Genomic DNA, 24,536 nt, shown 5'->3' with positions numbered 1-24,536 from the left:
CTCTCCTTCATATATTCAACGTATCTGCATTTTCCTCTTTGTTATTATCATACTTACTTATGCTATAATTCAGTCAAACTTCCTCAAATGTTTTGGAAGTTTTACTTTTTCTCTATTTTTTTTTCTCCTCCCATCAGCCTTTCTTGGCAGACTGTGGCACTTTTTCTCAACCACTGTGCTGTTGCTAGATTTTTTTCTTTCATTCTTTTTAAACCTAGGTAATCATACACACTTGGCTTTCTACTTTCCTCCCCAATAATACGTAAAGCCAAACCTACAAATTTAATAAAGCAGATGAGAGTTGTGAGAAGATAAGTATTCTATAATTAACATGCTAACAAAGATGGAGCATAAGGTACATGAAAATTCTGTTACATTTTGTCTCATCATTATAGACAGTATGTGGCATTATGTATGTCTTGTATGTTCAAGCCCAGATGCATAAACACAGAGTTGGAAATACAGGTAGCAGACAACAGAGGAAAAGGAATGTATCCCTTTCTTTAGCAAATGCCCAGATAAGAAAGACTTTCTGTACAAACCCAGTGTCACTAAAATCTCTAGCATGTTTCAGGAGTAAAATGCATTCAGGCTTATGGTAGCCACTCCCATCATAAAGTCAGTTACAACAATTGAATTATGCCAAGCAAGGAAAGTTAAATTAGTAGTAAATAATAATAAATTACCATGGAATTACAAGTAAGAGTAGTTTGAAGCTTAAAAACTTTATGCAATCCAGCTGCTTCTGCTTGTGCAAGCTTTTCTTCAGTCATTTTCACCACAAATTTCACAGTTGTATCAGTATGATATTCCTTATAATCAGAAATTAATGCTGGTGTTTTATCTGTTCCATTTAGCATAGGTTCTAAAACTTGTTCTTTATATACCTATAAAATATTTTTAAATAATTATTTTCATGATACACTCTACTGTTTTCATATTACAAATTATATAATCTATTAAAAATTTTCAACTTCAGTGGAAAAAAGGAAAGAAAGCCACCATCTGTATCATCTCCTGCCCTATCACTAAAGACACTATGTGAGCATCTCAATGGTGAGAGAAGGCATACAAGACAATGGTTCTGCTCTCATACTCCAAACAGCAAGCAAAAGGCTGAGGAAAAAACTGACATGAATTTATTGAGCATACTAATAAGGATTCAAAACAAAAGTCATCTATACCTTATATACTGTCCTTTCACAATAAATACAAAAATAAGTCTCAAAAAAAGCACTCATCTAGCTTAAATCATTCGCATAATTGAGATAAGCTTTTTAAAAAATGTTTTTAATTACTATTTGAATATTCAAGGTATAAATTCAATTAATTAGGTCTAAAATGTAAACAAGAATTTTAAACACTAACTACAGTTAGAATAAATGATGATGGAATCCATATAATTTCCAGAAAGAACTGCTCAATGTAATACCCTCACAAGCAGCTCACATACTAACCTGTGTCCAAGTTCTAACTGGAAGCTCTGTAATCTCTACCGTGTTTCTATCTACGACAAATATTTCACCACTAACTGCATATTGGTTCTGGCCAAGTTCTTGGATCGTCCCTTTAAAGTTTTTGTAGTTTGGAAGCTGCAGAGAAAAATGAAAATAATTTAAAGCACTGACTTCTCCAGAGTTCCAGTGTAATAGCTAAAGGTCCCTCAATCTATGATTTAATGATAATGAAAAATTAACATGACTGAATCTGAAGCCCTCATCCCTAATGTTCCTCTCAAAATGATCACTCATTCAATCTTGTATACACTATTTCTGTTAATATAACCTGAATATGCCCCAATCTCAAAACTTTAGCATCATCTTTCCTAGTCTTCCTAGAACATTACTGTTTTTCTAGTCTACTGGGCATAAAGCAGACATTTCTACTGGCATCCTGAGCAACTATTAATATCCTTTGTTACTTTAAACTTCAAACCCTGAGATGTCTTATCTTGACAACACATACATATAATTGGCATTCAAGAAGCATGTTTTGATCAACTACATGAAGACACTAAAATGTATATAAAACTATTTCAATAGAATGCTATAATCATCAAAAATAGTTCCATGCCTCTGTTAGAAATATTTTAAGGTATTTAAAGTTTCATTGGAAAAAGATTATATATCTTATTTATAAATCTGAGTTTTATTTTAAAGTACCAAAACGAAGGAAAGCTTAAAGTGAAGAGAGATGTATCAACCAGTTAACAATTTGTTTCTATATAGGGAACTTAGAAAAGTTTTCTCCTCTTTGCTTGCTTATTTATTATTTTCTACAGTGACCATTATCATTTTTTAATACAAATATACTTTCTTGTGTATCATGATAAGGGAAAATTTCCAGATCATTTAAAATCATGTGGAAGGAGAAGGCTACTTTTTCAAGAGGTTTTCTTGGAGGGAGGGGATTTGGAGAAGGAATCAAGTACAGTGAATGATGTAAGAAAAGAGCAAAGACAAAATACATGGGGAATCATTAAAATATATACAATGTGTTTGTGTTTTTTTTTATACACAGTCCACTAAGACTTAGTGGATTAAGACCAAAAACATAAAATACATATAATTTGGTAATAAAATCATCTATGAAAGCCTGGAATTTGGGATATTTTTAAAGTTCAATAAACAGTTCCTCTCTAAAAATCTTACTTCCAGGCTCTTTCCAAACCCATATCATACCATAAGCACATAGCAAGTTACATACTAATCAAGACTTTGTCGTTTACACTGTGCTCTTTCTTTGGGGGGCTGGGGGTGGGAGAGGGTGCATGGTCCGGGAATCCAATATGAGTTTCCTGCATGGAAGGCAAGCATTCTACTACTGACCCATGTTGTCTACACTATGTTCTAAAATGAAAGTGGTCCTGTTACTTTTCTAAAATGGCTGGACTTAGTAGATTACACAATATCATTCGTTAAACAAATAATACAAGGAGTAAGTTTTAGATTATTACCATGGGATGAGGATCCAAGCCATCTAGCATTCGTCTGACATTGTTCACAATTTCCCTAGCATCATAGTTGGGTAGTTTACAAGCCCATCCAGTACCAATGCCCTCAGCACCATTTATTAAAACCATGGGAATTATGGGAATATACCACTCAGGCTCTACACGTTGATTATCATCATAAAGGAATTTAAGAAGGTTGTCATCTACGGCAGGAAAAAGCAGTCTTGCTAAAGAACTAAAGAAAGAAAAAAGAAGAATATGGAAAAATGTCATGGTCTTAAGAAATAAAACTTTATACATAATACTACATTTCAAAAAATGAAATAACCTTTTAATAAGGCATTTTTAAAAATTTCAATTGCATGTGTCCTTAGTACCTATTGCTTAATTCCATATGCTTAACAATAAAATTCACCCAATTTTATTATCAAATATATACTTCTCTCAGACAGAGGGCAGAATAATACAGTCCTATTCTACTTACACAACAACCTAAATTCTTAGTATTGATAAATAGCTTTTTAAGGATTTACTATTACACTAAATAAGGTTATCCTCAGCCTGAACAGTAAAGTTAGTTGAGAAAAATATCTCTGCATTTGTTCGAAATGATTTCACAAATAATTCACAAAATCTGAAATCAACAGACCACTTTATTTGTGATCAAATAATTTGGAACATTTATTCTTATTAGAATAACTGGACAATTATCTCTCTCCACAGCAACAAATCTGTTAAACATTTAGTTGATTCCAATAAACTTCAAATATTACACATTATACTTAAGCAAATAATTACCTTAACATTGTGAAAATATAACGAGGACTTGCAGCATCTTTGCCACCATGAAGCCGAGTTCCAAACTGACCAATAGGCTGAAGCAAGTTAATGTTGTTACTTCCCACAAAGTTCTGAGCTAGATTCACAATAGTCATCATTAATGCTTGCTATAGAATAGAAACAGACAGAATAAAACATTAATATCCTAAATTTTCTATAACCATTCCTTAATTCTTATTAAAATCCAAACTCAATTCTTTTGCATTTCCAAAGACCTTATAAAAGGAAAAATACTTTATTTTTAATTTTATTAAAAATAAAGTATTTAATACATTTATATGCTTAGTTATCTTTCTTCACGTTATAAGCCAATAAGATTTTCAACTGATTTCTCTCTTAATACTTACTTCTCCATGATGATAAGCAGACATCTCAGCAACTGATCCAGCCAACTGGGCAACTTTTACTTCACGTTTATCATTTCTCTTAAAACAAGTAAATAAAACTTTTCGTTGGCCTGGTTTAAAGCCTATTTTGAAAAAAGGACAACTGTCTGTTAAAAATATTACCTCAAAATATAGCTGTAATGATTCTTTTAGTAGTGACGATGTTCTTTATATTCAGGAGAAAGAAGCATAAATATAATTTACTTTTGAAAAATGACTAAGCCTAACCCTTTGTTTTATAACAAAGTTAGTACATATAATAGAATTGCAATTCTTAATGCTAGAAGCCTACATTAGCAAATGTTTATACCTTCTTGAGCTGTCTCGCAAGTGAGGCACCACAAAAGATGGAAGCAAACCATGAGTCCATCAACCAGTATGGATAAACAAAATGTAGTACATAAATCTGTTCTATAGCTAATTGTTGCAATGTGTTTTGAAATTTATTGTTTTTGTATATATTTTTGACAAAAAAGGAAAAAAGTTTATTGCAATGATAAAAAATAGAAATAAATTTTTTTAAAATGTGGTATATTCATACAATAGGATATTATTCAGCTGTTAAAAGGAATGAAATCTTGATTCATGTGACAACATGGATGAACCTTGAGGACATTGTGTTGAGTGAAACAAACAAGCAACAGGACTAATACTGTATGATCTCACTGATATGAACTATTTTTAATACCCCAAACTCATACAGTTAGAATGTAGAAGGTTGGCTATCAGGGGATAGAATGGAAGTAGAGAATGGGGAGATAATGCTTAATAATGCTTAATTTGTACATAATTTCTATTTAGGTTGATTGTAGATGTTTGGACACGGATAGTGTTGATAATAGCACATTATTGTGAGTATAATTAACAGCACTGAATTAAGTTTGTGAATATGCTTGAAAAGGGAAGTTTTGGTTCATGTATATTACTAGAAGGAAAGAAGAAAAACATGGGACTGTAACATAGTGAACCCTATAGTCTGTGGTTAGTACAAATACAAGAATGTACTTTCATGAATTATTACAAACATATGACACTATTACAAGGTATTAATAGGGTGGTATACAGAGAAAACTACACCTACTATAAACTATGATCTACAGTTAATAGTAATTCTTTAATACTTTTTCATCAATTGTAACAAAGCTAGCACATTTACAAACTGTCAACAATAGTGGGGTATGTGGGAATGTTAATTTTTCACATGGCTTTTAAACCTACTTCTCTAATTTAAAAAAAAATTACAGTAACTTTTAAAAAATTATGCTAAGTGAAAGAAACAAGACATAAAATACCACATACTGTAGGAGTCCATTTATATAAAAGTAAATAATAATAATAAGTTTATAGAGACAGAATTAGATTAGTGGCTATATAGGACTGAAGAAGAATAGAGAAATTGAGAGGTGACTGCTAAAGGGTATGGAGTTTTTCTTTTTGAAATAATGAATATGCTCTAAAATTGTGGTGATGAAAGTAGAACACTGTTACTATACTAAAAAAATCACTGATAGTACCACTTTGGATGGATTGTATGATATGTGATATATACCTCAATAAAACTGCTTGGAAAAAATGGGGTCAGGGGGCACCAATCTACTTTCACTGGAGCCTCCAAATACTCATATGACAAAAACTCTAGTTGTAACTAATGTATCAGCAAATCATCAATGAGCCTGAAGGCTATTATTTTAGTAAACTAAATTTGGAAAACCCTTATAAAGAAATGGTATATTGTGGTAGTTAAGAATGCAGATTCTAGAATCTTAATAATTTGGATACTATACTCAGCTTGATCATTTACTATGTTACTTTGAACAGATTACTAAACCAATAAATCTCAATGTCTTCGTCAGTATAACAGAAATAACTACCTTCCTAAAGGGGTTATAGGACTGCATGAGGTAACACAAGCAAAGTACTTGGCTTACTTATTCTTCTTGCTCTGGCCCAGAGAGCATAGTTATAAACTATGCTATAACTATATATCATTATATATATATTGCTAGCTATCATCATCATTCTGGGCCCAACAGCAGAAACAAGAGGATGATAAAATATGGCCACTTTTCTGAAGAATGTTATGATCAAATTTGGGAGGTAAATTAACACAAGTAAAACAAGAGGCATGCAGTAATTGGCATAGGAGTTCAGGCACCTGAGATCAATTTAGACTAGAATTGTTAGGGAAGACTGTATAGAAGGGATATATCTTAAAGCTCAAAGTTGACAGATGGGTACAGCCATTTCAGAAATTAACTGAAAAACCAAAGACAGGAAGATCAACTAACTCACTAAAGTTATAACAAGATAGAAAGCAAATTCTAAATTAAGTTCTGCTGTAACTACTAAGGAATGATTTTTAAATATTTTTCTCAAGTTAAATAATGTCTCAGAATTATATACTGGATAACAAGGTATAAAGATATTTTAAAAATTGGGTTTCTGGTCAAGTCTCCCAATTTACATTTTTGTTATTGTTTGTATGCTGTATGGTGGGGCTCACATTTCAATCTTTTCCCATGTGAGTATCCGCTTACTGCAGCATTATTTGTTGAATTTTTGTTTGTATTTTTGTTTTGGGAAGTGCATAGGCTGGGAATTGAACCTAGGTCTCCCACATGGCAGGTGAGAATTCTACACTGAACTACCCTTGTACCGAGTCCCCCCGTTCACCCCAGTTTACTTTTAATTTAGAAGTTCTACAATTAACTTGGGGGGGAGGGGAGGAATTGCCTTAAAGGTAATTTTCCTGAAAAACTTTAAAAAGGGCTTAAAGTTCCAAATTAAGGAATATTAACAATTTCAGTCCTACCAAAATATATCTCAGAATGGCTTTAAATTTTCCTGAGTCACTTCTTCATATGTTTTATAAATTTTTAATTAGGATTTTAAAACTTACCATAAGGATGACTTAAAGTACATGAAACTAAAATATATACTCAAAAACATATAAGACAGATTTATAAACATAGGCTACTTACCATCAACAAGAGATGGTATAGATCTTTCATTGTCTGAATTTGAGAAGAGAATCAATTCCTTGTTGATGAAATCATTGTAAGTCAAATGTTTAGTTGCTGTGCCATATAAAAATTGCTAAGAGGAAAGTTATATAGTAATATTTTCAGTATTATTGCGTGGAGTCTAATTTCTTTCTCCTTTTCCCCCCAACACAACTCCATGACTAACCTCTGGTAAACCATGTAACCTACGCTGTCTCCGATCTTCCATAAAATTTGTCAACCATTCTTTTCTGTCATCAATCTTCTTCTTACTGAATGCCTGAAAGATTCCAGGTAATGGATTCACATATTAAAAATAAAATGAATTCAATATGAAATCAAAATTTAGTAAAGACAAATAACTAATTTTTACTTGAAGTATATATAACCACACAATTCTGGGAAATTAAGCTTTTTTCCAATATGTTTTAATTAAAAATACTCTTAAACCAAGGACCCGTTAAGGAACTATAAGAGCAGGATAAAATTGGGGGCAGTGGGCACTAAATTTAACTCGTTTGGGAAATGGAATTTAAAAAGAGACTTATTGTAGGAATCCAGAATGGGGAGAAAGCTATGGAGGGTAGGGGAATAACTATGAGGAGAGATTTTTAAAATTTATTACCAAGGTAATGGCAGCATCATCTTCAGGACCAGCATATCTAAACAAGATGCGATGCCTTTCCATATCAGCAAAATATTCCTTTGCTTCTTTAGCTGTACTGGTACCCAACCCTACACAATTTTAAAAATAAAACTGCATCATGAACATCATGGTTTTGTTTAAAACCACTATATTGAAAGCAAAATTTCTAAGGTGGATCAGGCTACTAACACTTATATCAGTCTTAGTTATTGCAAAGAAAAAAGAAATGAAAAAAAGGACTAGATATTACACACTTTCTGATTAAAGTATTCATAACCTATGAAACGTTTTTGCCAACAAATCTAATCTAAATCTGATCAAGCCTCTAATTTAACTTCTAATTAACTGAAAATACAGGGACAGAGACGCATACTACATATTCCACAGGAATACAATCAGCAAAATAAGCATGTAAGAACAACAAAGGTCAAACAACCCAATTTTTTAAACAATAAATTACAAAGCAAAATATAAAAACAGTACCAATATATTAAGAGACTTATCAATCAAATGCTACATGTAAACCTTGCTCAGATCCTAATTCAAACAAACCAACTATAAACAATTTCAATACAATCAGAGAAATTTCAACACTGGATATTTGATGATACTAAAGAAAGGTATGATGATGGTATTACAGACCTGGTTTGCTTGTTTTAAAATTCTTTTACAGATACACACTTTCGCATTAACAGATGAAATAATATGACATCTAGGAGTTATTTCAAACTAGTGGGGTGGTGATGAGAAGGGCTTAGACAAAGCAAGACTCGATGATATGATGATTGTTAAAGTACATGGGGACAGGAGGGTTCATTATAGTGCTCTCTACTTTTATGAACTTTTCCAAAACAATTTTTGAAAATCAGTATATGGTTTTGAAGTCTAAAAGACACAAGCTTTCAACGTATTTTTTCAAACTACTCACAAAATTTTTATCAGTAGTTAACTTTACACAAGTCAAATATTTTAAAACACAAACCTTTGTAGTATTTTATTTTCCAGGCTTTCCGGTTTTCTATATGTTTTTTCCATTCATCAAATTCAGGAATACTGTAGAAGGAAAGTTCCTGCTTATTTTTGCTTGCCTTAAATTAATTAAAAAATAAAATTAGATTTTTGGCTAACCTTTAAGACAACAGTATAAAAATATATTAATGTACAGCATACCTTTACAATAGGAGTAATAAACTCTTCAAGAAAACCATGCTTCAAAAGTGATGGCCAGTTGTGATGGATGAAATTAATAAGCAGGCCTTTTATATGAGAACCATCTTGGTCCTAAATAAATGTTAGGAAAGTAAAAAGTGCTATAATAATTTTATAAACTATAATTACTTATAAAATCAGATTTGAAAAGGCATAAATGCAGCCAGAAGGGGTGATGGAAGGGGAAAAACCCTAAGTACAGGTAAATCCACAAGTCTTGTTCTTACATTAAAATTGCAAAATTTCTATTTAAAACTAACAGTGGCTCTTTTAGTTGAAGATTTTTTTCTACAAATATTTTTACATTGAGCACATAAGAGACAAACAGTTGGATGCATATGAAATTCTCATTTTTTAATTTTCTAGTTCTTTCATGACTGCTACCATTTTACTATTTAAGCACTCCTAGTTTTTGTACATCCTAAATTATGTCATCAATATGCAAATATTTACCATTATCCTACTGATATACTTACTCATTTGTAAAATTCCATCTTTTTTTTCTTAATCATGGGTAGACTTTATCTGCATAATACTATACAATGTTCTATCCTCATATTTATTATATTTAGAAGTATCTTTAAAATAACTAAACAAAAAAGTCTATTACTTAATAAATTAGATAATGTAAAATGTGCTTCACACAAACAATTAGATTAAACAATGCTTTATGTTCCCTTGATGTACAATTATTTTCACTTACATTATCTTGGAATAAGTCTCATAAAACAAAGATCAAAAGGACAACCTAAAGAAGATATGAGTTTTAAATATGTAGCAACTTTCAAACCAACCTGATCAGTCATAATCATAATTTTGCCATAGCGTAAAGTTTTCAGAGATTCTGCATCATCATAACTCTTTTTGTATTGTAGACCAACTATTTTAATAATATTGTTTATTTCTGCATTTTCCATTATCTGTGCAAAAAGGGAAAACATTGAAAGTATTTTAAAGTATTGAAAAAAATCTGAATTAACATTTAAAAAACGTACAATTTTCGTAAAGTATAAGAAATGTCATATATATGTGTGGGGATATATACCTGTTTATGAGACGCTTCCCGTACATTAAGAATTTTACCCCTGAGTGGAAAGACTCCATATCTGTCTCGCCCAATCACACCTAATCCAGACACAGCCAGCGATTTGGCAGAATCTCCTTCTGTTAATATCAATGTACAGTCCAGGGAATGTTTGCCACCTGAAACAAGTTAAAAATGGCCTATACTTCAAATTCTCCACTTTACCAAAGAAAAAAATGATACCAGAAAAGTTAATGATCACAATGATGATAGTGAAAGTCTATACTAAGTTTATATTAAGCTTGGAGTCATCTTATACTAAGCTAAGCATAGCTCAAATACTTTATTTACTTTCTACACCATAAAAATTCTACACCATAAAAATTATAATATGTGGTATATGTGGCAATTTCAATAAAATAAAATTATACTCTGAACAAAAAATTACATAGTCTATAAATGGAAAATGAAAATTTTCCATAAATGGATAAATAAAAATTAAAGAAATCAAATTCTTTTTTTAACTTTTTTATTAATTAAAAAAAGATTAACAAACAAAACATTTAGAAATCATTCCATTCTACATATATAATCAGTAATTCTTAATATCATCACATAGTTGCATATTCATCATTTCTTAGTACATTTGCATTATTTAGAAAAAGAAATAAAAAGACAACAGAAAAAGAAATAAAATGATAATAGAGAAAAAAAACTATACGTACCATACCCCTTACCCCTCGCTTTCATTTACCACTATTTCAAACTGAATTTATTTTAACATTTGTTCCCCCTATTATTTATTTTTACTCCATATGTTCTACTCTTCTGTTGATATAGTAGCTAAAAGGAGCATCAGACATAAGGTTTTCACATTCACAGAGTCTCATTGTGAAAGCTATATCATTGTTCAATCATCATCAAGAAACATGGCTACTGGAACACAGCACTACATTTTCAGGCAATTCCCTCCAGCCTCTCCACTACATCTTGAACAACAAGGTGATATCTACTTAATGCGTAAGAATAACCTCCAGAATAACCTCTCGACTCTGTTTGGAATCTCTCAGCCATTGACACTTTGTCTCATTTTACTCTTCCCCCTTTTGGTCGAGAAGGTTCTCTCAGTCTCTTGATGTTAATTCTCAGCTCATTCTAGGGTTTTTCTCGGTGCTTTGATGCTGAGTCTCAGCTCATTCCAGGATCTTTGTCCCACATTGCCAGGAAGGTCCACACCCCTGGGAGTCATGTCCCACGCAGAGAGGGGGAGGGTGGTGAGACTGCTCATCATATTGGCTGGAGAGAGAGGCCACATCTGAGCAACGAAAGAGGCTCTCTTGGGGGTGACTCTTAGGCCTAAATTTTAAGTAGACTTGACCTATCTTTTGTGGGGTTAAGTTTCATGTGAACAAACCCCAAGACTGGGGGCTCAGCCTATAGCTTTGGTTGTCCACACTGCTTGTGAGAATATCAAAAATTCAACTTGGGGAAGTTGAATTTCTCCCCGCTCTCACCATTCCCCGAAGGGGGCTTGCAAATACTTTTCCAGTCACTGATCAAATCATTCTGGGATTCATCGGGGGATCACTCTGGACAAACCAACAAAATCTCATGTGCTATCTGAGATTCCAAGTATTTATGACATTCAATCAAACTATCTACATGAGTTATATTAGGAAATGCTCTAGTCAAAATCTAAATTTTGTAACAAATAAACATTTTTTGCTTTAGTCTCACACATAAGGTGACATTTTAAAGTATTAAGTTATCATCTATTTTCAGCACCCTGCAATAATGACAATCCTTTGTTCTTCCTCATGCAAAAACATTTTTAAAATTTGTACATTGTACATTTCACTATTGTTATACACTCTAGGCATTCCTAGATTATATCATCTCGATCTTTACATCTTTCTTTCTGAAGAAATCAAATTCTTAAAAAACAAAAACTGATTCTTACCAGCATCATTAGCATCATCCAGTTTGGGAATACCTTTGATTTTACTGTATTTTACTGATGAACACTTCTTGTTTAGCTGAGTCTGAGCTTTAAATTTCACCCAGTTTAGGATACTTTCTACAATGCCACAGTTAGAAGCCTAAAAATCAAAGAATAATGCTATAAAAAAAGCCAGATATCCATATATTAGCTAAAATTTATAGTGTTTAATATGATACCTGAAATCTTACAGTGTTTTAATAAAAACAATAATGATAATGATAGTACTAATGATATATGCTAGTAAATTTTATTCTGATTGCAGTAAAACTAACTGAGGCAGCTATATATAACAACCTATTGTACTGAAATAAAAACAAATGGAAAAAAGGGCATCTTTACTGCATATGAGAAAAATTCTAATCTAATAAACTCTATGTGGAATACGCATTGTTTTTGTTATGAGCTAGTTTCCTTAAAACTAATATAGTGAAAATTGACCTACCCATCAATTTATTAGCTGGGAAATTCTGGAGACTTAACATTTCTGATTTCCCTTAGTAGGTTGTGAGTTTTGAATTCACCATGACAAAAAATATTAATATGAAGGGAATATTAGGATAAATTTAAGAATTTATGAATAGTCTTTGTTTTTAAATAGTTAGAAATGAGGATTTCCACATTACATATTGTTTGTCATTCTGCAGTAAATCAGGAGGTGGCAAAATGCTAACCCAAAAGAAAAAAGAAATAAAGTCTTCCCAAGTCCAGATCCTAAAATTTATTTTTCATAATTCTTAGAAATATAATGTATTTTAGGTATATCAAATAGTTTTCTGGAAGGTTTGAGATATAAAGAAAAGAAGTGAATTGTGTTGCCAGAACTAAACTTACTCCACCTAAAATGAAAAAGCATAGAATCTGAAATCAAATCACTTCATCAAGAGAACAACTGTTATGAGAGCAGAAATTTGGGAAAGTATTCATATAATGCAGCCTGTACTCAGAGTTCATTATGATTAGATCCAAAAGCACTGTTTCTATATACCTTAAGCTAAAATCTGAGAACTATCTTTTCTGTTTCTGTTTCTTTGTTGTCTGTGCGTGTGTATGTGAATGCACCTTTGAAATTACAATATTGGGATTTAACAAATGTCACTGCTATCCCATAAACACAAGTACTTCTCAATGCAACTATAAACTTCTAAAGGGATGAGGTTGTGATTTATGCATCCTTATACTCCCAGTGTGCAACACATTTAAAGGCATGTTACAGTACTTATTACATGTTTACTAATGGTGCTACTAAACAAGGGAACTAAGGCAAATCCTCTTTATATATAACAACCAGATAACAAGACACTACTAGTAGAAGCAAGGCTTAGTTAGCAAATCTGAGACTTAGTTATGTGTATTCTCACCTTGTTTCAGAATATTTAAGGCAGCCTAAATAAATATATGTAAAATAAAATGAAGTTAAAAAATAGGCAGAAATAAAATGAGTTGAAATGAAAGTAGAAAAGATAAAGCCAAGAGTAATGTAAGAACCTGTACTTTTGGTAGAGGGAAATCTGAGTTTTATAATAGCCACAGTAAAGCTACAAACGCAATTAAATTTCATGATTCCCTACTGTTTAATTCTTAGAAATATAATTCACTGGTTTATGAAACAACAGATAAACCCTAAAAAATTCTTCAGAATAAAGTGTATTAGTTTGTAGCATAAGCACACCTAAACACACAGTTAATATGATAAAAGGGAGAAAATAATCACAAATAAATCAAGAAAATGAGATAATCAGCTGTCAATAACATACTGATATATAATTCAAGTTTTACTCACTGCTTTAAAAAATTTTTCTGAGAGTTGGCATTTGGACCCAAAACTTTTGGGCTGCAAAGTCATGTTTTCTTTAGTCTGAGAATCAAAAGTTGGATTTTCAATAAGGCAATTAATAAAAACCCATATATGGTTTTTTACCTGTTGAAAATATACCAAAAAAAAAAGTCAACATCAGAATTTACATTATTTAGTAATTTAGTGTAATATATAAATCATCGCTTACTTGAAATGGTTTCACTGATACCCCAGCTTTGTTCTTTTTCTTAACTACTTCAATCAGTTTACCAACCACTTGATCTACTACATAATCCACATGTCGTCCACCCTGAGGAGAAAAGAGAAAAAGAAGTTCAAAACTTTTTAATTAGGGTAGCAAAATACTTACATTTTTTTTTCTAGAGTGACTGTTGATTCATCACAATTTTGTGAAGTCAGTATTATTAATCCTACTTTATAATGGAGTAATATAAATCTCAGAACAGCAGAGTCAGGATTTAAATGTCTTTTTTACCATGACGCCAATTAACTAACTACATATAAATCCACATAACCAACTCCATATAACATAAAAACAACAGAATTTCTTAAAAAGTATAAATGAAATGTACCTGATTTGAACTTTGGAATTGTAGCAGCCACTGCCACAACCCAATATACATTCTCCCTTTGACTTTATTAACAAACCCACCTTTGTTTGTTTTTAGCTGGTAGCATGACCAATTGAAAAGATTTATCAACCTAGATTTCCTTTCAGCCAGGGGCAGTCACGTAACTCAGTTGTAGCCAATAAGGTATTAGCACAGGCTGACTAGAATAACTTCCAGGAAAGCTATTCTACTCCTGATAAGAAGGGAAAGATTTAGTTGGCAGTCCATTTGCCCTCCCCTACTCTCTTTTTCTATAGCTTAGAAATGAGGCACAGAATCAAAGTCACATGCTTAGGATGACAGAAAAGAAAGCCAGGAAGAGCCCAAGTCCTTGGTAGCAATGTAGAACCACAGTACTAAATCGCTAGGACTGCCTACTCCAAACCCCATGAAAGGAAAAATAAAATCTCTACATGTTTGAACTACTATATATTAGGTTCCTATTATAAGTAACAAAATGCAAGATAGGTGACACAGGATTTCTTTTAACTAAAGAAAATGAGCTCAATTGCTTTAGATTATTCTGAATATATCCTTGTATTGCCTAACCTCTGTTAGAGTCAAAGGATAAATAAATGCCTTTAGATGAGATGATTTTTATCTGATTTTTTAATTAACAAAGCCTACAAAAGTGTGTTCAAACTCCTTAAAAGGGCAGATAACATTTTGCACAATCTGATCCCAAAACATACTCAATCTCCTCTTATTTTCCTTCTACACCCTAAACTCAGGACACAGAGTAAGGAATTTATCATCATTCTAAATCTCATGGAACACAAACATATCCAACTATAAACACTAATCATATAAACTCATTTCTCAATAGATGTTTAAAACCTTTTTTTTTTTTTCGCTTGGGCAGGTACCAGGAATCAGACATGGGTCTCCAGCATGGCAGGATGTTCAAATGAATTTTAAGACCTACTTCATAGAAAATAAACTTTTATTTTTATAAGTCAATTTTGATTCAACAAAAGCAGATTTGTTGTTTTTTCTGGGTTTTTTTTTTTTTTTTGGTTGTCATTGCTTTTGTTTATTTAGTATTATTCTACCACTGAATTGGAAACAAAGAATCAGTATACTCACTTTCGTTGTTGCAATACTATTAACAAAGCTGATTTGCTGGAATCCTTTTTCACTCAATGTGAGACAAACATCCCACCTTTCATTTGCAAGTTCATGAATAACTTTCAGAGCCACGCCAGTTTCATCCAATTTGTCTTTTACGTAAAGATCTACGTAACTGCGAAATCCATTTACCTATTAATTTAAAAAACAAAAACAGCAATTAATCAATCTTGTATTGGCAGCTCAACTAGGTGAATCTCATACTTCTTATATTTCAGATATTTCAGATTCACAGCTAAACCTTCATGACCTTTCCCTATTCTACATCTTGATCCCTATTCTACATCTTGATCCTTTAAAAAGGAATTGATTTCTATGTGTACTTGATGAAGAAAGTATATGAAAGGACAACTTGACAGGGAAATTATTGTGAAATCTTTCAAAATTTTAGATTTTTTAAATGACAGTAGACTTGTAATTTCAGCTAGGACATGTAGAGAGCTGTGGAAAAACGAAGGTTCCATCCTTGTAACAAGGGAAAAAAAGCCAGTCAGACAACAAATTAATGTGTTTTCATGAATCTATCAAAGAATTGAGTTGACAGGATAGACTGCCATCCTGAAGTCTGGAGAGGGAAAGGTATCTGAGGCAGACTCAGAATATGAGCATTTTCTTACCTAGGACACAAGCTGCCTGATGTTACATAGGCTAGTAGGAACAAACTAAAAATTCACTAATTGCTACAGGTCACGTGTGAAGTAGTGTGAGTATGTGACACTCTTTGAAGACACAGTTGTAACGGGGTTCCTACTCTTTTACATTACCACTATGCTAGCAAGCCTCCAGTAATATTAGCAGGTTTCAGCTGCCAGTGAGACTCTGAGAAGGAACACAAAAGTCTGAAGCCAAGAAGAGAAACAAAAACTTGATCACTAGAAGAATCTGAAGTCTCTAGTGCCTATACCACAACAACAAACCTCAACACTGGTAAATACACTAACAACAAATTTCAATCACAGCCCAATTCCTGGATAGATTAACATAAATCCACCTATCAAAAATCTATTTGCCAAAAAATCTGCTGCTCTATGCAACATGTCTGGTTTTTAACAAAAACTTACAAGACATGCCAAAGGCAAGAAAAAAACAGTCTATAAAAACAAAATAATCATCAGAATCATATTGAGATACGTCACAGAAGTTGTAACTAACACAGGGCATAACTACAATTAACATGTTAACGCTTTAATGGAAAAGGTGGACAATATGCAACTTCAGCAGAAAGATGAACGATAAGAATTAATCAAGCGGAAATGCTAGAAATAAAGACAGAAGCAGAAATGAAGAATGCCTTCAACAGGTTCATGAGTAGAGTTCAGCAGTGGAGGAAAGAATGAGTGAACTTGAAATTAGGACAAATATTGTGCAAAATGAAACACAAAGAAAAGGAATGAATAGCACATCCAAGAGCTATGGTACAAAATCAAATGACATATTCATAACTGAAATACTAGAAGAAAAAAATGAAAAAAAAAAAGGCAAAAGAATTATTTGAAGAAATAATGACCAAAAGCTTCCAAAATTAGTAGAGACATCAAACCAGATTCAAGAAGTGCAGAGAACCACCAAGTAGGATAAATACTAAAAACAAACAAAAAACATCTAAGCATATTTATTCAAACTGCAGAACACAAAAGAGAAAAACTTCAAGGTATCTGGAGGAGAAAAAAAAAATCCTTACCAATGGAGGAACAAGGATAAGAGTTACAGCAGACTTCTACTCAGAAACATGCAAGCAAGGAGACAATAGAGTCACATCTTTAAAATATGGAAAGAAAAAATTGTCAACCTGGAAATATATATCCAGTGAAAATAGTCTTCTAAAATGAAAGAGAAATAGAGTCTTTTTCAAACAAAAAGAGAGCTGAGGGAATTCATTGTCAGTAAACCTTTCCTACAAGAAAGGAAGTAAATGAAGATGTTTAGGTAAGAAGGACTATAATTAAGATCAGAGACAGATCTACACTAAAAAATGAAGAGAACTGGAAATGTGAATAACGAATACAAAATGTAATCCTCTTTTCATATTTTTACCTGCTCTAAAAGACAACTGACTACTTAAAGCAATAATGATAGCAATGCCATTAACTTTGGAAATATTTCTGCCATTATTTTTTCAAATATTTCTTCTGCTTCATTCTTTCTTCTTCTGGTGTTCAAGCATATATAAAAGTGAAATGTACGATAATAACACAAGGAGAAGGAGGGACTAGGAATACACTGCTATAAGATGTTTTCACTACATATGAAGTGATAAAATATTATTTGAAAGTGGACTCAAACCATTTACTAACATATATTTTAAACCCCAGTGTGACCATGAAAAATGTTTTAAAACATTTTTAAACAAAAACAAATAAGGTATAAACAAAAAACAAATACACTCAATATAAAACATCAAGCAAGATGGTAAATTTCAATCTAAATATATCAATAATCATCTTAAATGTGGACAGTCTAGACATACAGTTAAAAGAAAGTGTTTGTCAGATAAACAAGATCCATCTATATGTATAATACAAAATGAGAACATATTAAAATATTTTAGAAGACACTTACAGGCAATTTCTTTCCATTAAACATAACTTTGACCCCTCTGCATGAACCAGCCAAGTCATAGGCTCTTCTGGTCATGAGGGCCACAATATCCTTGTCAAGTTTCTCCATCTTAAATTTGGATAGATCTGGTTGGAATGTTATGCATGTGTAATCTTCACCATCAAAATGTTTAATTTTGGCTTCAGAAGTCTTCATCATATTATTCAACCATGTCTTTAAAAGAAAAATATTCAAATAATTCTACATTTATAATAGAAAATTAAGCCTCAACTTATGAAAACTACCACAACTATATCCATTTTACAACCTCAAAATAAACCTAACAAATCCTCGATACTGATAATATTAGAGATAAAAATTTAAAGTACTATCTAACAATCTCATACTGAAAATAAGCAAAATAAACTGCACAATTTTATAAACCGTCAGTAAAAGACTTTCAAATTCTTCAGTATGCTTTTACATAAAGTTTTACACAAATAAACAGGCATGATGCTTTTCTTAACAAAATTAATTTAGCCCATTTAAAAATGTGAAACTATTTTCAAAGACCTGCAAGAATACACTAAAATTTTGAAATATGAATGTGATAAATTGATGAATTTTTCAAACATGCTAAGTGGTTGCATTTCAAAAAGCCTGTGAAATTTAGTACATTTTCACTAATGTTTAACTGTACTAAAGGAAAAGGCTGTTAAATATTTTTGTTTTAAAAGAAGGGGAGATTGATAGGCTTACATAAAATGGCCCAAGAATTATTTAGTCTCTTCACTCTGGTGAACTGCTTAATGGTTAAAAAACAAAATAAACAGTTATGTAGCTGTCACTGCTTTATCTCGGGTTCTGTTACTCAGCAAAGCAACAAAAAAATGACTCTTTTTTTAAATGGAATATTTTTATCATACCTGCTTAAAACTATGTTTGTATTCTTTGCAAGCCGTTTCTACTGTAAACTTTGTACTGAAAATATTACAAAGTTTTGCACCATAACCATTGCGACCACCTGTAAGAACAGTGAAATATAAAAGGCTTAATGGAAATGATTTTAAAGGAACTTTACCTTACCTACCATATGGCAGGTCTATTGCAAAAACAGTTCCATTCATAAACATTCCATTTACTGCATTATCAATCATCAGTTGATACATATATTTCAAAATGTATATCCAGACTTTTTTCATTTAAAAAAAAATACAATTAAGATTTAACATATACAGAGTAATCAAAATAGGCATTTTATAGATGTTTTATCTTCATCACAATTTCAAAAAATTTAAGCTTGGCATCACCTGTGATACAGCAAGTGTATGTAAGTATGAAATCTGAACATTCTATCCAAGTCACTTCTCTATTACAAAATTTTAATCTATATCACTTCCCAGAGTCTTGGTTTTGAAAAGAAACTATCAACCTACCCGCCCAACATAAATAATGGGAAAACATTTCTTTTGGTCAAAGCACCTTCAACTCTATTTACAGAATCTACACTTTCAATCTTCACTCTTTTAAGGCACATGTTTTCAACGTTATTTAATTAATACCAAAACACACGGTCCTTACATAATAAATTCACACATACAGGAATCACAGCTGTCTTACTTTTATCGAAACTCTATATCAAAACTTAAAACTCTCAGCCAGGTTAGAGTTCTAATAGTTCTATTATGAAAGTCAATGCACTATCATATATAAGCTTTTAAAATGTCACTGACAGACTATTATAATCAAGATAATACTTATACATAACAGTTTTCTACCAGCATTAAATCTGAACAGGATTTTCTTACAACAAAACTGCACAAGTTTTCTTTCCTGCAATATTTTTTAGAGAAATAGTAAGGTAGAGATTTTATATTGAGAATATTTTTCAATCACAATTCTGATCGGCCATTTAGAATTTACCTGTAACTTTTTTCTCATCATCATCATAGTTACTGGATGTTAAAAGCTGTCCAAAAATTAAAGCAGGAACGTAAACTTTCTCTACTTTGTGTTCTACTACTGGAATGCCTTTCCCATTATTCCAAATGCTTATAATGTTAGATTCACTGTAAATAAACAAGCAGAGTTCAGAGATTAAAATAGTTTAAAAATACATTAATTCATTTCCATAAAAAGTAAAATAATTTTTCAGGTTTAGGCTGGATTACAAGATGTCAGCCAGTATCAATTAGAATTCACTGTTTTTAAGATCACCTTTTAAGAAAACACTTGCTGAGAATACAGATTTCTATTCCTAAGTCACAATTCAAACTAGGATCACAAGATCTGTGAGGTAAAACTGCAAAAGTTCTCAAGAAACTCTTTTCAACCTCCCAGAAAACAGTAAGATCAGTAAAGCTTTACAGGGTAAAGTCAGCTAGCTATAGATCCATATCTCTTTTCATATTTATTAATCATGATCTCCCTGCTTCATTCTGTCACTACACCAACAATGAATCACAAGTGCCACGGAGTTAGTGGCCATTGCCATTTTCATTTCCTACTAAACCACCGGAGCAATACAGATGCAAAAGGGACAAACAGCCTGGAATGTGTTCCATTCTCAGCCTAAATGTTAGAGAGTTCTTTGTACTGTGGAATTGTTTTCATAAATTAATTTTAATGATTTAAAAATATGCACATATTGCCTATTTCAGACCTTTTAGGTTCATCACAAACCTATCAATTTCAGCCCTGATTGGTATGGAGTAGAGAATCTTACAGCTAATACCTACTTGACATAGGTAATAATCAGATAGAAAGTTTCACTTACCCTATTACTATATACCATGATACCTCTACTCATTAAGAGCTAAATTTGCAAAGAAATACAGCTTTGACTTGGCTTAAAAAGGTAGACAGCTGCCATTTACCAATTCGATTCACAATTATCCTTATATATAGTGCTTCACTCATATATACATACCTTAATCTCTTAAAAGTTATTAGGAGTTATTACATTAAAAAATTAAGTTATGAAAATCAAAGACTGAGGAGAAAATTAAAAGCAAAAAAGAAAATAATATATAACAATGACATTAAAATATTTAATAAATAAAATATTTTATATATATTTAAAACAGTGAAAGCAATTTAATAGATTTATGTAAGTTAATAAGGAAGGTTATCCCAACTTGAAGTTGAAAAAAAATAGAAACATATGACATAGTATAAATATTACTTTGTTCATTACAAAAAAGAAATGTATACATATGCATATTTTAGGAGTATGTATTTTCTTTTAGTTATGGTTTTAAATTCTTCAACCCTAAACAAACAAGAGTACTTAAATCAGATTATACACGGCATCTCTTCCTAATCCATTCCTATGTCTTTTACAACCATGTTGTTTCCTTAAATTTTATAATCCCTGCATCACAGAGTACTATGGGAAAAGAAAGAATAGGGGCTAACCTGTGCTGTAGTTCCTATATGCTTAATCCATCAACTAGTAAAAGTTGAACTCTCCTTTGCACAAAGTGCATGTGCATATGTGCACCACAAATTTAAAATCTTCTATGCAAAATGTTTAAAAGAATGAAATAAAGGTTGGGCCACAGTGGCTCAACAGGCAAAAAGGCTTGCCTGCCATGCCAGAGGACCCGGGTTCAATTCCCAGCGCCTGCCCATGTTAAAAAAAAAATAGAATGAAATACAAAGGGTACCAAGAATGGACAGCAGAGAAAACTGGGTCAATATGGAAATAACAGCACTTTTCCCATTTGTATTCTGCTTTAAAATGACTTCTTAAATAAGAAAGAACTTAAGCAAAAATAATTTCTGAAATTAAATTCATTAAAAAAAACAGCATTTATTCTATAATACATGTAGTAAGGAAAAAAAAAGGAATGACTTTATGAGAGGAAGTTCACAAAAGAAAAACTGTTATAGCTGAATTTCAGAAATAAAATATAAGGATCAACAATATCTCACAAAATTCTCGCCTATTTTTCATTTTTAAATACATATTAAATTCAACTATAAATCAAAGGAAAAACAATTTTCTCTCATAAATGGTTTGTAAACAAAAAATACAAGGTAAGAAATAAAAGGTAAACAATATGCTACCTTGACCCCTCCTTCCTTTAAGTAGCTATGAATATTTATTTTATATTGAAATAGACGAATTTTCTAGCAGAAGTACTTAAAATGATGTAGAAAGAAATAAGAAAAAAAGAAATTGATATCTGATTGCCATTAAGGAGCAAATAAATTCTGTTATAATTCTATCTCATTTTATTTACACAAAAATGTTTGTGGATTAAAAAGGGATTTAGAAAATGGTAAAGGCACTAGATATAAAGAATTACTTTTTGTACAGTATACATAATAAACTGATAGTTAAAGTATACCACTATATAAGTTTTCATTTTTAAGTCCAAGTTGTTGGACTACTGTGGCCAGAATGAATTAAGACAAAAGAGTCAAACAATCGCAACATGTTCATCAAGAAAATACCTGAGAAAAGCTCCTTCTTCTGTTAGTTTTCAATCAGAATCTTTAAATTCCGAATATTGGAAAAACTTAAAGATATCAAGCCATCAATATCTAGTACTCTTTTCTAATTCTTCTAAAATATAACAAACTGCTGATGGTACTGTTTATAACTAACAGATTTCTAATTAAGAAAAGGAATCATGAGAGCTAAAATTTCCTAATAATAATCTTAAACTTTTATAAGCTATGACCTATGAATTCTGAGCACTTTACCAGATAAATTCTCAAAAATGTATTCCTATAGATAGGATCCAAAAGGGGGGGAGGAGGGGAGGGAGGGAAAAATTAAGAATTCCAAGAGTATGGTTATATGATAGCAATTTAATATAAGATACAGTTAACTTCATAGTATAATCAAGGATATATTATATTTTTATTAGACCATTAATCATAAACATGTCATCTGAAATTACATTATTGACAATATATTTGAATTGTTAAATTTTCATATTCATTAAAGAAAACTCCTAAAATCATACTAAATTAAAATTACAAAGGATAAACATTTTACAAAAGGCATACCTATGAAAACAGTATGAATGTAACAACTATATTTCTTATTTAAAACTAGTATTCTCATTTCCCACCCCTACCCCATACCCCAAAAATCACTAGATTTTAGATCTCATTAGAAATCTAATTAGCTAAACGCCTGGTATATATTCTATAATACCAGCAGTTCCTAATTTACAAATGATGTTACAAACAATAGAAAAATTCAAATGCTAGTAATGAAAAGAAAATTTAACCCATAATGTAACTGGAAGAAGCACTAGAATTAACCCTCTGCTCTGAGTCCCAAAGTAAAGGTAAGAAAGAAAAGCTGAGGCAATTACTCCAGAATCTAAAACAGCATCAAAAGAAGAAAGAGAAAAAATGGTCCCCATGACCTTGCATACCAAATGGAAAAGTACTTTGAGGAAAAAGGCCATGAATAACAGAGTTCAGAGACAAGAGTATAGTATTCTGGCTAAAAGAAGCAAAAATCACAAGGTCTCAAGCAACAGGGGAACTAAGGAGGACTAATCATATATATTATTCATTTGAGGAATATTCATAAGTTAGGAACTATCTGAAAAAAAACGACAGCATAAAAAATTAAAGTAAGCTTGAAATATACTTACGGATCAATAGAAACTTTAATACAGGTCATGTTTTTATCCCTCTGTTTATTGTCAGCTGCATTAACTACAAAATTGAATATTTTAATGAGTAATAAAATATATAATGTTATATAAATAAACAAATATATGGACAGAACCATAGGTGCATCACTACTTTAAAAACCATCTATATATGGTAATAGTTAATGAAAATAATTATTGTTAACTTCTAATCCAAAACTTTATTTTCCAAATAATACACCTAAATTTTGTATTATGTCAAATTACTGTTATGTTTCCTACCACAACACAAGGAGGAAAAAATGTCTTAGTGACATATAAGAGCAAATTAAATAAAGCAAACACCTGCATTTAACAACTCCCTAATGCAAGTCTAAAAAGTAAAAAAAAAAAAAACTTATTTAATTGGATTTTGCCTTGGTAACAAATAACTACTTTGTCTTAGCGCCTTCAAGTAAACTAGTGGTTTTGTATACAGATTGAACTTTAACCAATCAATTATAAAAGCAAAGTCTTTAACATTCTTAGGAATCAAAACTCTAAATCTTATATACAGTAACTGAAAAAAACATTTTTTGCATTTATTAATCAGTGTAACAATAAAATCTAAACTCAAGCTAGCAGTCAAAAGTCATAGAAGGAATATATTCCTGATAAATACTGTGTAACTTAAAATATAAAAATTAGGTGTTTGGTTGGGAAGCAAGAGTGAGAGGTACAAAATATAAGTAGCTAGTTTACCTCTCCTATTCCTTGC

At 31.4% G+C, this 24,536-nt stretch overlaps 1 protein-coding gene across 2 annotated transcripts in view; it reads right to left on the bottom strand.

Moving 5' to 3' along the window:
* Positions 1-24,536, bottom strand: part of TOP2B (DNA topoisomerase II beta) — a 53,355-nt gene that overhangs the window by 18,177 nt on the left and 10,642 nt on the right. For both annotated transcript variants that reach the window (XM_077129976.1, XM_077129975.1), the window contains exons 4-23: positions 23,780-23,843; positions 20,079-20,224; positions 19,082-19,179; positions 18,177-18,389; positions 15,576-15,749; positions 14,066-14,167; positions 13,843-13,980; positions 12,021-12,159; positions 10,082-10,239; positions 9,831-9,956; positions 8,998-9,108; positions 8,810-8,915; positions 7,807-7,916; positions 7,369-7,461; positions 7,161-7,275; positions 4,141-4,262; positions 3,752-3,900; positions 2,957-3,188; positions 1,458-1,592; positions 687-887 (exon numbers count right to left, since the gene is read on the bottom strand). In XM_077129976.1, the coding sequence (XP_076986091.1) occupies positions 687-887; positions 1,458-1,592; positions 2,957-3,188; positions 3,752-3,900; positions 4,141-4,262; positions 7,161-7,275; positions 7,369-7,461; positions 7,807-7,916; positions 8,810-8,915; positions 8,998-9,108; positions 9,831-9,956; positions 10,082-10,239; positions 12,021-12,159; positions 13,843-13,980; positions 14,066-14,167; positions 15,576-15,749; positions 18,177-18,389; positions 19,082-19,179; positions 20,079-20,224; positions 23,780-23,843 (2,732 nt within the window). The remainder of the gene's footprint in view (positions 1-686; positions 888-1,457; positions 1,593-2,956; positions 3,189-3,751; positions 3,901-4,140; positions 4,263-7,160; positions 7,276-7,368; positions 7,462-7,806; positions 7,917-8,809; positions 8,916-8,997; positions 9,109-9,830; positions 9,957-10,081; positions 10,240-12,020; positions 12,160-13,842; positions 13,981-14,065; positions 14,168-15,575; positions 15,750-18,176; positions 18,390-19,081; positions 19,180-20,078; positions 20,225-23,779; positions 23,844-24,536) is intronic.

Source organism: Tamandua tetradactyla, chromosome 15 (assembly GCF_023851605.1).
Source record: "Tamandua tetradactyla isolate mTamTet1 chromosome 15, mTamTet1.pri, whole genome shotgun sequence".
NCBI lineage: Eukaryota > Metazoa > Chordata > Mammalia > Pilosa > Myrmecophagidae > Tamandua > Tamandua tetradactyla.
The sequence above is the reverse complement of the archived record's forward strand: the minus strand, read 5'-3'. Positions and strand labels throughout refer to the sequence as shown.